Source organism: Apteryx mantelli, chromosome 3 (assembly GCF_036417845.1).
Source record: "Apteryx mantelli isolate bAptMan1 chromosome 3, bAptMan1.hap1, whole genome shotgun sequence".
Classification (NCBI taxonomy): Eukaryota; Metazoa; Chordata; class Aves; order Apterygiformes; family Apterygidae; genus Apteryx; species Apteryx mantelli.
In genome coordinates this window covers 25,953,580-25,966,501 of record NC_089980.1, presented here as the reverse complement: position 1 = coordinate 25,966,501, position 12,922 = coordinate 25,953,580, and the positions used below count along the sequence as shown (strand labels likewise).

The window sequence follows — 12,922 nt, the reverse complement described above, 5'->3', positions numbered from 1 at the left end:
AACGCAGTACGTAGCATATCCACATAGTTAGCATATCCTACTTTTCCTGTTTTGGAGAGGGGGAAAAAAACAAAAACACTGCATTAGTAATAAGATTTGTCATTCAGTTCCTTATCTTGTATCTTATTATTGTGTTGGCAACAGGAGTTACAGTCTTTCCCTTGTAAATCAGATATGCTGGATGGACTAGACATGTTTGCTTGCTAGCTAATAAATATTACGTAGATTACTGGTTGCCAAAGCAAGCTATTTTATCCTAAGCTCTAGAAGAGAGCTATTGTTTCCTAGTGAGAGGCAGATAGACAGTGCAAGTTTGGTCAGCCTCCAGGACAGTCAAGAGGAGTAAAAGCAAAACAGATTCTAGCCGTGCAGCAACCTTGCAATGGATAGCTATGCAAGTCATGGCAATGGTGCAACAGCTCTTCCCCAGCAGTATAATCAGATTCTGAGTCTTCCAACCCCCAATCCCACGAGAGATGTTTTAGATTAGAGGCTTGTTTAATTATAAATACATATGTAGCATTCCTGAAATTGCCACATTCACAGCATGTTTGTTTTTTAATATATAAACAATCCATTTTATCATTTCACTCCTGTCACACATTAAAAGCGGGAAACAAGATAAAGCACACTTCACAGCTTCATAAGAAACTGGGCTACAGAGAGATAAGATGACCAATACAAACTGCTCATTACTTGGATTTCTAGGATATTTTTCACTGGCGGTGAGGTTGCTGAACTTGTAAGTATCATAGTTTAATCAGATCATCATCAAATCAACACAGTAAAAGAATTAAAAGCCTGTTTCAAAGTTTTATTAATTCAAGTCATAAAAAAGTTACAGCAAGTTCAAATATGTACAAACAGCCATAAAAACAAAGCCATGTTCAGTTATACATGAGCCAGGCAAATGGTCTTATTATGACACGGCTATGAAAATCAGAATGTTTTCAAAAAACCTCCCACAGGGTTACAAATTTAACCATGTATGCTCCAAAATCCTAGTAACAGCAATTGTCAACTTGTTTCATCATCATAAAATCATGGATAGTTAAGTTTGACTTGAGTAAAATGAGGCTTTTAAAATTCAACTTTCAAACAAATAGCAATAGTAGCATGGTTGCCAGCCTAGGCTTCGTTAAGAGTTTTAACAATCAAAAAGTGAACACATTCCTCTTCCTTATAGGGGGAGTCTTTTAAGAATCAAGATCCATGCCTCCAGTATTGCTCTTGTCTTCTTGTTCAAATCTTACCATCTTCAGTTAATGCAGTTATGCATTCAATCCTCTATGCATTTCATTCATTTCCTTTACCTGGGGGGGAGTAAGAGGAAGATCAACATTACTGCTACTCCTTAACATAAGATCCCCAAAGTTGATATAGCTTTATACTCCAGATTTTCATTTCCATTTGAGGAAATGCACTAAACAGAAGCAAATATGCCAAGACCAGCATTAACACTTCAGCTTTCTACACAGCACTCTGGGGACTATGCAGGGAGCAGACAGCACTGTTTAGTTACAACACTCTTTGGATCCCTTTACAAAGGCTCTGCACTCAGGGCCAAAGTACAGTACGCTACTGCCATTTGTTACTAGCTCATTAGTAAGCAGCTCTTCAACAGAAACTGAAAGCTCAATGGAAATATCCTCTCAATTAAAGCTCTTCCTGATTAAATAAGACTGTCAGATAGTACTTCCCGGGGACTTCATTGTCTGTATCAAATCGAGTACAGTCCTTGCTATGGATATGTAGAGTAGCACTTAGCTTTTGCCCTCCCTCCCAGAACTGGGAAACCCATATTGTCAGTGGTCTTTGAAACTACTGCAGAGCAAACACAGTTAACTATATAGAGATGAAAACTAGCTACGGAATTTGAATATTTTGACACTACCTGAACACATCTGCAGCATCCAAAGCAAGCTTTTAACCTACACTGAACCTAGTTAGGAATGTCAGGTTTCTAGCCAAAAAATTTCCCCAACCCCTCTACACCATAAGTAGAGTTTACCTCTGCTTTCACGTACTTCCCTTTTCTTCGTCTTGTGCAGACCTGTAAGGGAAAAACAGAGTAATTGTAAAGGTCAAGTCTTCACTTAAAATTGCAACCAGATATAAGTTACATTTAAAACTCCAGACTGGAAGCTGTCCCTTCCCCATCCTTCTAAGGGGTGGTAGAGGGAAGGCTGTTTCTTGAGATCAGGAGGCCGGACAGGTACATTCTCCATCTCAATAAATATCTTGTTTGCAATGCAACACCCTTCTGCCATAATCTGAAACAGTGACAGTATGCTCATCACCTCTTTCCCACACCCCAGTCTCAGAAAAAGCAACATAAATCTAGTTTTAGATTTTAGAGCAAGTAGTTTACAGAGGAAGGCTGTTCCTGTTCAAGACCAATTACTCTGGGACATAAGCTTTTCCCAGATGATACTATCACCCATTCCGTTTGGTAGCTTTGTTAGAACTTACCAGTACAACAATTCCAGCAACTATCGCTAGTATTACTACTACAATGACAGCAATGACACCAGGAGTCAGTGACTTCATGGAGAACTCTGGTGCTACTTCATCTAAGTAGTAAACCACTATCTTCTCAAAACGAAGCATTTCATTATCAATACTGATGTTTAATCTGTCATTGTGAAAGAGGGAGTCACCTTTTACCTAAGAACAAATACAAAGGAGATTTTATAGTCACCTTGTAACAGACATTATCCAGACACTGCAATAATTCATTTTGTTTTAGCCAGTACACACACAACCCCCCCAAATCCCCAAATAACCCATACCACACACACAACACATTGCATGTAATCAATATACATATTTAGTCTTTAGCTGACTTGACCCATGATGCACTTACATCTTTTTCAAAGTAGTAAGCCACATTGGCTATATCCACATCTCCAGGAGATTTGTCTGAGGAATTTTGCTTCAGATCAATAGTAATGTAAGGGTTTTCATACTGCAAAAAGAAGCATAGCATCAGAAAGGTGCTAGTTTAGAGCTGACTATCAAATACACAACAACATACTATGATCCGACTTGTGAGCTCACATTTTGAATCAAGTTTATGGTACTTGTTCTCAAGCAAAGTGTTTACAGTATGATTCAATTTTTTTTTTTTAACTGGAGCATAGAGGGAATTCATTTATAGACTAGAAGTGACATGTATTTTCCCAGTATTTCGATTCAGATACAGCTAGTTGCTAGTTGCTCAATACAGCACTACTTGGAAGTGTTACTAAGAAAGGTGAGCAGGCAGCTCTAAGGTTTTCTTCTGAGAATACACCTCCCAAAGAGTAGAGGACAAGCACAAGATAAGATGACCTCCTCACGTACATTCCAACGTTATTTACATGTTCTCCACTTTAAGGGATGTATTCCATGCACTTAAGTTTTAAACGACACTTTTGAGAGCACATGCCTAATTACGCTCTACTCATGCTCTAGTCCTGCTGTATTGCATTAGGCAGACCAGACTGGAATTTGCAGTTATTCACAACAGAGAATGAAATTCTCCCGTTTTAGTAAAGTTATGTGCCTCTTACCACAATATCACCTATATAGCGTCCATCCAACATATAACGACTGGTAATTGTTTCCACGAAGGCTCTACAAGAATATTAAAGTCACAACTGTCAAAAGCAGAATACTATTTTACACACCTATTTTCAGGTTTATGAACGACCAGTATAACTGATTTTCTCTGTAGCCTCTCATTATTAAGTGGTACTAGAGCTCTGTTAGTTCCCAACACTGAAGTTGCATTTATTGAATAGAATTACTGAGTTTTGGATAGCAAAAAAAAGTTTAAACTGTTTTGAGAGTTCACAAGAAGGAGCTAAACAGTAGCAGCTTTTGTTCGGGGGCGGGGGGGGGGGAGGGGGGAATCTCACAGCTACAAGCACATTTTTCTTGCTATATGACCTCTGACAAAAAAAGTAGGATTTTATTTTATAGCCCCCCAAAATAGCTTAACTGTTATTTTTTCTCTTGCTCCTTCATTCAGACCTGCGCAGCTCCCCCCAACCCCAATCAGTTTACTTTTTGGGTAGGGTAGTTTCACCTTATTACCTTCCCATTTCCTTCAATAACTGGAACTCACCAGAAGTCAAAGTAGCAATAAATCAAATTTTAATGGAAATTAATCTCATTAACTAATATACTTCCAATCAAAATTAAAACTTCTACAAAGGACCTGTAGGTGATTTCTAAAGTGTTCAGCAAATGAGTTTCAGCCATGCATTTTTATGCTTAGTCGTTTAGAAGTAAACCAGATATCTAGTAGTAAGTGCAGACATTTCCATGACATCTCACTTACGATCATCACTTACTTCTTTAAAGACCCAGTGCTCAGAGGAGCTTCTCTCTCACCGTGTTTCATTTTAATGATGATCAACCTGAAGTAAGAGGCAAGTACAGTAAATATTCTTGAAGAGCGTGCATACAACATATTGCATGCTAAATATCCACGGCTGGTGCAAAATATGCAAAACCAAAGCAGCGAGGAAAACAAAAAAAACAAAGTCTCATTGTTACCAGAAGAAAAAAAAAATTCCAGTAAACGAGAATTTATTGCTCCATGTTCCTTCAGTCCCAGTGCGTTATTCATACAGGTACATTCTCTGTAATGCAGAACTTAATACAGGAATGCTTTTATGTCACAGCACACCCTAACCTGTTGAAAGACTTACCTTGTTCTGACTAGTTCGTTGCACTTCAAGTTTGTGTCATGTTTGTCAGTTCTTCTCACACCAGCTGTATTCACACACCAGCAGGAGGTTCCATTGCATTGCCTTGCCTTGAACATGCCATTATTTTCACAGTCAGGATCATAAAGGCCATCAGTATCTTCAAATGCCTCTTTTGGTTTCTCACGACGACCTGCTTTTGTACCTGTCATTTCTGCTTTCATCAACAGGCATTTTGAAGTCACTAAAAAATAACCAGAAAATCATGTTATACTTCTTCAGACTGTGCACATTCAAAACAGTTGCTAGTTTCTTACGTAAAAGCGTAAGGTTATGTCAAAAGCAACATTTTAAGCTATCACAGGGAAGAGCAGGTGCCTGTCCAAAATGTAGGCAGTGCACTAAGTCAACATGGTTGGGATAAGCCAGCTTCTACGTAAGTCATGTGTTCAGTACCACATCCAGCCACCTTCAATTTCTTCCACCCAGAGGATCATTTACAGCTTAGCTGAGCTTGAATCAAGGCTTTTAACTCTAGATTTGTAGGAGGCAGGTCCTTACCAGCAGGCTCAAAACTCATCTTTGGGAAATCCTTGTCATTAGATAGGGACCAAATATTAAAGAAGATGGGAGGAGGCCGCCTCAGTATAACCACACACACATTTACAGAAGTTGCTCGGTAGGGACTATAAACCCTTATCTACCATTATCAGTTGACCTGGAACACCAGGAAGAAGCTTTCCTTTCCCTTCCCATACTACCATTTTTGTCAGGAGCTCTCTGGGCTTTCTTTACGCACTCAAGTTTCACGGACACTCCTGTTTGGCAACCCTGAACATATGGGAAGGCACTGCCTAGGCCACAACAACAAAATACAGCTTTAAAAAAAAACAAAAACCAAAAAAAAAAAAAAAACAAACTTACAAGTGTCACACTCCACAGTTACTCCGGAACCAATGGACTCACACTGGCAAGTGTCTCCCATCTTCACACAGTTGGTGACACGCTTGTTTTTTGTGCAAACGCAGTCTGGAAGAGAAGTAGAACCGTGAACCCTGGGGCCCCGGGGAGGACACGAAGGAACAGCCCCCCCTCCCCCCCCCCGCACGACCCTGCGCACCGGGAGGAGGCCCCGGGCTCCCCCTGAGCACAGAGGGGGCCGGCGCCAGCCCCTCCGCGGGGTTTGGGGGTCCCGAGCGGGGGCGAGGCCCTCTCGCAGCGTCCCGCAACCCCTCCCGGGGGCCGGCGCCACGGGGCGAGGCGGCCGGGCGCCCCCCCCCGCCATCTTCCCGCCGCGGGGAAGCCCCTCCCCTCCCCGCCGGGCCCGCGCCCCGGACACAGGGGGCGCCATTTTGTGGCGCCGCCAGGGGCAGCGCGCAGCGGGGCGCCCGCCCGCCCGCGGCGGCGGCAGGACGGGGGGAGGGGGCGGCCCGGCGGGGCAGCCCGGTGCGGAAAGCGGGGCGCAGGGGGGAGGGGAAGGCGCGGTCTCTCACCCTCCTGCGCCCAGCAGGCGGTGGCGCAGAGCAGCAGCAGGAGCGCAGCCCCGCGGAGCAGCTGCATGGCTTCGGCCGGCGGCGGGGCGCGGAGAGGGGGATCCGCCGAGGTGCGGGCCGCAGAGAGAGCGAGAGGGAGGGAAGGAGCGAGCGGTGCGTGCGCGGCGCGGCGCCGGTGTGAGCCGCCCGACGGGTTCCGCAGGTGGTGGCCGCGCCGCGCCCTGCGGCTCCGGTTACACCTGCGGCGCGCGGGGGGAACGGCCGCCGCGGCCCCGCCTCCTCCCGGCTCCCTGCTCGCAGCCCCGCGACGCGCGCTGTTAAACGGCCGGCGGGGGGGGGAACCCTCCTCCCGCCGCACCTGGGCGAAACTGGCCTGGCCGGGGCGGGGCGGGCACGGTCTCCCGCCCCTTCCCTGCCGCTGGCCAAATATAGGCTTTTCCGGAGGCGCCGAGGAGGGGGGAGTGGGAAAGGCCCCTCGAGGGGCGGAGGCGAGGGGCTGCCGGTGAAGGGGGCTGCGAAACCGCGGGGGGACCCGCGGCGCGGCGCTGCCGGGGGAGGGCGGCGGCGGCGGCGCCCTCGCAGGCGGGGAGAGGCTGTTAGTCACGGCGGGAGCGGCCCCGCACGGTGACACGCGGGCCCGGGCAGTGGGGCCGGCTCCTCTCCCTGTCCGGCCCGGCCCGGCCCGTGTGGGGCAGAGCCCGGGTTGGGGGTTTCTCTCTCCGGCCCGGACAACTTCCGCAGGTCGCTCCCGCAGCCCGTTTGGAGCCCGCCGAGGGCTAATCTGTAATAAATAACGACCAGTGCTTTACCATTAGTTTTGTACGAGCCCAGCGGCGTCGTTAGAACTATCCTGAAAGCACTTCATCCTTAAAATAAATCCTGATAATCTCTCGGTAAACCGAGGGGAAGAAAACCCACAATGCCTAGCTATGCTATATACTATTCCCTACAGATATTCCTGCTACCTCTTTATTTTTTTTAGACTCCTGCCGTAAAATGTGACACTAGGTACCTCCATGTTAGGACTACTCTGAAGAGAGTCGCTTCTGGCGCTGGAGGATCCGCGCTTCCTCCTCCGGAAAATGCAGTCTTCAGTGCTTCACCTCGGGGCAACGCGGCCTTGGGGAAACCTATGAAACCGTGGGCAGCGCCAGAGGCCTGCCGAGGAAGAAACACGGGAGAGCCTGCTTCTGTTTTTAAAATGGCTTCCCAAAGCGTACAAGCGATGCTGAAATACAAAACAGAAGAGAGGCCAGGGTACATTGAAATTATTTTCTGAAACTATTTTTGAGTTTATTCGTTTAGTTGGAGAAGAAAAATAAGGAAAACACAAGGGTCTTTCTGAATTATTAATGCTATGTTAGTGTCATAGAAAAGCAAGTTATTTTAGTAAAGGGGAAAACCAGAATGACATCCCTCTAAGGCTGTTCCTGCTTTTATGTGAAGTAAATGGTGTTTCCAAAGAGTGCTCTAACTTCCACTTACCAGTGTTTACATTAGCTATACAATAAAAATACATTGTCTCTCCTTGTATATGCAGAGGTCAGTTAATGAAACTTCATATAAAGCTTTCACATGTGCAGGTTAGCCGTCTTTGTGGGCTTGTCTGTTTGTGCGGCTGCCTTGCATCTTCATTTTTGTATTGACCGTTGTCTACAACGCACTTCCAAAGTCAAGCGAGAGCTGTCTCAGATGGGTCGGGATTAACAGACTTCTTTAGGTCTCTCCTGGTACATTCTAGGTTAGACTTGTGCAGCACTTACCTTCTTGATTCCCCATGCAGTTTTGGGTAGCTTATTAATTCCCCTCTGGTCTAGTTTGCAAAGAGTGTCAAATAAGCAGCCTAAGTTTACCAAAGCGTAAACTTGGAAGGACCTTGAAGACTCTGATGTGGACTTCCTACATTACTGCTGTCAAGTGATGGCATTCTTAGTAAAGATGAATGGGATCAATAGGCTCAGAAATGGCTACCTGTGGTAAAGCTTATCTTCTAGGTGTATGTATTGGTTTATGCAAAGTGAGAAGAGTTACCCATTCATTTATCGCATTGCTATGCTGAGCTATGTAAGCCTTGAAAACGAAGAAATTGTGATAGGCTTTTGCCTTTGTGTTTCTTTAAATATTGTACATTTACAAGAACAGGACAGGATGATGACATGCTAATTCTCCTGGTGATCTCCTGGTCCATGTTCTGCATAAGTAAACTTCTGTGCCTAATAATAAAAATCCAAACTTTACACTGCAGTTGCGTAATGTTTACTAACCATAGTGACTACTACAGGTAATAGTGCTTCTTCTTGCACTTCCTCCAAATATTAGACAAGTCTTTGTTACTAGTTTAAAAAAATAACCCAAACCTTTAGGGTCTGAGAGTTGAATGGACAGGATATTTGCGCGGACTGAAGAAGCCTGTTATAATTTTGGTTTTTTAGTATGACACCTAACGTGTTCCTTGAACTGCTAGTTACCAGCTGTAGAAAGCCCCTACGATAACTGCCATGCAAAGATAGGTGCAATATGTTGCTTTTTGAAATACAGCATTTATTTTTTCTCCGATTTACAGGAGCTAATACAGAGCTCATTACATACAATTTCCCCAGCTTTCCAAATCAAAAGAAGATCTGTTTATACATATGAGCATTGTTCACTATTGTAGGAATGGAAAGAGACACTCTGCATGATGTCATTCCCCAGAACAGTAATAGAAATTAGGGGCCATTCTCAATGGCATTAATTTCACCATCTTTCCAGGTTATTTTGAGGGAAGCTTTTATGCAGAATCAAAGGCGCTGGGGCAGACGTCTGGTTAAAAGAATAAAAGGGCCCAAGTATTGAAGTAACTTCATTACACAGATACCCCAGTGTCGAGGGGATTGGGGAGTAATGGCTTTTTTTGTTCCTTCTGCAGTGATACAAATGCCTTTCCTCTGGAATTACATGACTTTACTTACTTAAGTATAAATTAACTTTCCCCAGTGTACAGCTCTAAAAGCAAGGCTTTGCTTACTGGTTATAATGGGAAAAGCGTATCAACTCTTGGAGATATGTCCTCTTATCAAATAAATGAATGCTGATTAGGCAGTACAGTGTAGGCCGGTTGTGGTTTACAGTTCAGATAATGTGTTCGTAATGTTTAAATTATTATTTATCTACTCTATCATACAGCAAAAATAATAAAAAAAGTTTAAATCACCAGCCCATATGGCAGCATATGGAAAATTCAGAAGGCTCATATCATCTGTATTTTTGAACTTTTGCACTCTAATTTACATGCGCTCCAGATCTGTTTCGAGAATAAAGTTCAGTTCACTAAAGTATTAATTCAAGAGCCACTGAGGTCAGTGGGAGATTTTTGTTGACTTCAGCGGACTGCGGATCAGATCTAAGGAGGTCTACCCAGCTCCTTCAGAAGTCATTGAGCATTGGTGTGCTAATGCAATCTGGCCTGGGGCTTTGCGAGGTACTTTCCAAGTGTTCAGTGGAACTTGGTAAATGGGCTTGTGATACTACACAGGGACAGAAAAAGAACAAAATCGACTTTCGGGTAAAGTTGCAGGGGAGTGTGAGTCATCCCTTAAGTATCAGGAAATGATGCTAGGTGGGGCTGTTGCATGCACAGATTGAACAGATGAGCAGAGGGAGTATGATTAGTTCAACTGGAGTATTGGCAATTCAACTTTATTTGAGATTTTTCACAGGCTCCAGACCTGATCAGTTCTGGGTGCACTCTGTTAAAGATAATCAAAGGCTCATCCCGAAAAAAGGCTATGTATTATGCCCAATTTCAAAACAGTAGTACTATTGTTTTCCCACAAAATCAATAATTTTTGAAAATTCATGATGAATTATAAGAGGTTAATGCAGTAGAAGTTACAAACAAGCAGAAATAGTCTTATGCTCAAAAGTGTCAAAAGGTTATGTCAGCAGACATTGATATATATTTTATATATATATATATATATATATATATATATAGTCTGTATTATAGCTTAACTCAGGAACTTCATTAGGTGTTCAACTTTTATTGCTGACTATATACCTTCTACAAAGAAAGCCTTGAAAGAGCCATATCAAGAGGGCAATACTGAGAAATTACGTATAGATTCTTGTCCTTGATGTGTTTCTGAACATTTCATACCTTTGCAAACCAAGGCATGTGGCTACTCAAAGAACTGTAATAATGCTGCCACTTCAGCATATTTTTTTCTGCAATTTGAAAAACACTACATAAACAGGTAAGTACTATTATCCTTATTTGAATAATGAGGAGCATAGAGAGCTTAAATGTTTTGGCCCTGCAGAGCTGGTCAAATATAGAGCTAATAAGAAAATAAATGAGCAATCATATGTCTTCTTGCTATACTATGTATGAACACTGTAAAAAGATACTTTACATCTTTTGTTTATTGTTGGTCTGTTTCTAGGTCATATTTTTTTTTCTTCGAATAATAACATAGTTTGTTTAAAGATGTAACTGTTTGTTTTGCTGCAGCCGGCAACACACTGGAGATGGAAATTAGTTCAGAGGCGGTAGCAGTGCTTCTGAACTCATCCTCAGCTTCAGAAGCCCACAGCTGTTTCCTTCTCCAGCGGGTTGGAGTCCTTTGACTGAAAGTAAGAGGTAGACCACTGCTCTGCTCGTTCAAAGGTTCGTAAAACTAGACAGGGTGTAGCCACAGGAGAGAAATGCTCATGCAATTACTGTGTGTTACATTTGCATCTTTGAGGATTATAGAAACCAACCCGTCTGATATTTTGTGGCATCCTAACCTCTCCGCCAGGCTTAGTCTTAGCTCCAGTGGGTGGGGTCAGGAGCAGGCTCTCACCTTTGTCTTTACTTACATGAAAATGTCTTCATCGCTCTTTTACCTACAGCTTTTTTTAGCACGTCTACTGTCAGCATTTAAAACTGCTTAAAATATGCAGCATTATGTGGGGGGAAAAAAAAAGGATAAGCCTTCATCCAAACTACTTCATAGCAGAGAGGCAAGCACATTAATTTCATACTGTGCCCAAGCCCTCAGAACACTGACTGATTCAGTATATTTTGAAAAGGGCTATGAGGAAAACAGGAGAACACTGGTTGTAGTAGGGGGAGCTCCATTTACACTAAAATGTTTCAGTTGTGACATCTAGTTTAAAGCACTTTTCTGCCCTTTTAGCCACGCTCTGTGAAAGAAGATACAGATGGACCTTTGTCAAAACACTTGTTAAAAACTGTTCAAGAGAGTCCTAAAGAGTTTTTAACAGGTTTTATAGCCTTACAACATCTCTGTGCTGTAGGCAGAACCAAAGCAGATGGATATACAGGCATACAGTTTGTCCTGTTTCTCAGTGTGGTGTTATGAAAAGGCACATGCAGTGCCTTTCTCACTGCTGGGAGATATCTGCCTTTAAATTTGCTTTGTGTACAGGCAAAGCTAGGTATAAGGCAAGCTTTGGTGTGGATTTACAGTATGTCAGTTAATCCACAAAAATAACCTATGGACAGAGTTGTACCCAGCAGTAAGCCGAAGAAATTCATTCTTCCCTGAAAACAGGGACACAGCATGCACCCAGGCAGTTGCTGCGGAGCAGCTAACATACTATAAATCCCCACCCAGGCTTGCGTCACTGCAGCTTGTATATATAGTCATACCCAAAGCAAAGGTTAATAAATATAGCAATGAGATGAGCAAACAATCTAATCCCACAAACACAATTTAGGATAAGAACAAAAGGGACAGCAGAGAGTAAGGTTAAAAGGCCTAGATGTTCCATAGACCAGAGAATGCTTCTTTTTTCTCATTGAAATAAATTGATTTCGTGTTGTAACCACTTTCCTAGCTCACAGGTTTCCCTTACCTTTTCAGGTGTTGGTAATGGCTGCTACCAAAGTTCATCTACTTCTCTTTGCACTTTAATTTACAGCCCTTGTACTAGTCATTTTATTGCTTCAATTGCTGGGTGAGAAAGCTTTTACAGCTTGTGATTATTGAACTCGGAGAAACAAGAAAGCTTTCTGACTTTTTGGGGAGTAACTGCAGAGCCTGTTGCTCCTTGGAAGGGGCATTCAATGTTTAACAAGCTCTGGGAAGTCTGATTTAACTGTGTGGGCCCTGGAAGTGAAAAAGATTCCAGACTCCTTCCAGCTCACATTTTGACTCAGCTGTTTTTAGTCCGTAAGGGTCTATCCTTAAAAGTTCTGCCTGCATAACTCTGAACTTCAGGCTGTTCTTTTTTTCATAGCATGAGGGGATTGGAGCCAAAATATTTGCATACAGAAATATTTTTTCCTGACTTCAAAAAACTATAGCTATATTACTGTTGATTAATTCTTTCATGGGATAAGTCTTCTGAATGCCATGCCATCAAAATAAGGCTCTCAACAACAGAGAAATTATACTGTCTATAATTACTACTATTATTTCATATTATAGGGGTTATGGTCATGGACAAGCATTCTATTGCGCTCAGCAGTATAACAGAGGGAAAAAAATAGATGGCCTGTGCTTGAAAGAGTTTAGGATTGAAATTATGCAATCATTAAACTGAGAGGTAAATCTAAACTTCAGAACTGGAAAATGAGATGAGAACATTTGATGCAATTTACCCATTTTGCCCAACAGAATTATAAGCCATCTAGCTAAAGCTTGAAGGCTTTATCCACTCAGCCATCTGTTAAGGTAAGAAATAATGCACTCACCTTCAGGAGAAGCTTAGAACATTATTTTGAAAACACTACAGGTCTTG

General features: G+C 43.0%; 1 protein-coding gene across 1 annotated transcript; it reads right to left on the bottom strand.

Moving 5' to 3' along the window:
* Nucleotides 1–793: 793 nt before the first annotated feature.
* EPCAM (epithelial cell adhesion molecule) lies at nucleotides 794–6,487 on the bottom strand. The gene is made up of 9 exons (XM_067292969.1): nucleotides 6,191–6,487; nucleotides 5,622–5,726; nucleotides 4,701–4,941; nucleotides 4,341–4,406; nucleotides 3,555–3,618; nucleotides 2,867–2,968; nucleotides 2,473–2,667; nucleotides 2,012–2,053; nucleotides 794–1,313 (listed from the first exon to the last, which is right to left on the bottom strand). The coding sequence occupies exons 1-9, from the start codon at nucleotides 6,255–6,257 to the stop codon at nucleotides 1,272–1,274; spliced, it is 924 nt and encodes a 307-aa protein (XP_067149070.1). The 5' UTR covers nucleotides 6,258–6,487; the 3' UTR covers nucleotides 794–1,271.
* Nucleotides 6,488–12,922: the final 6,435 nt, after the last annotated feature.

What these genes read in the sequence shown, in the direction of transcription:
- EPCAM (XM_067292969.1), bottom strand. Translation starts at nt 6,257, where the DNA reads ATGCAGCTGCTCCGCGGGGCTGCGCTCCTGCTGCTGCTCTGCGCCACC. An exon ending in AACTGTGGAGTGTGACACTT is followed by an intron (nt 4,942 to 5,621) that starts GTAAGTTTGTTT and finishes GTTATTTTTTAG; the next exon opens with TGACTTCAAAATGCCTGTTG. An exon ending in GCTATATAGGTGATATTGTG is followed by an intron (nt 2,969 to 3,554) that starts GTAAGAGGCACA and finishes TTCTTTTTGCAG; the next exon opens with TATGAAAACCCTTACATTAC.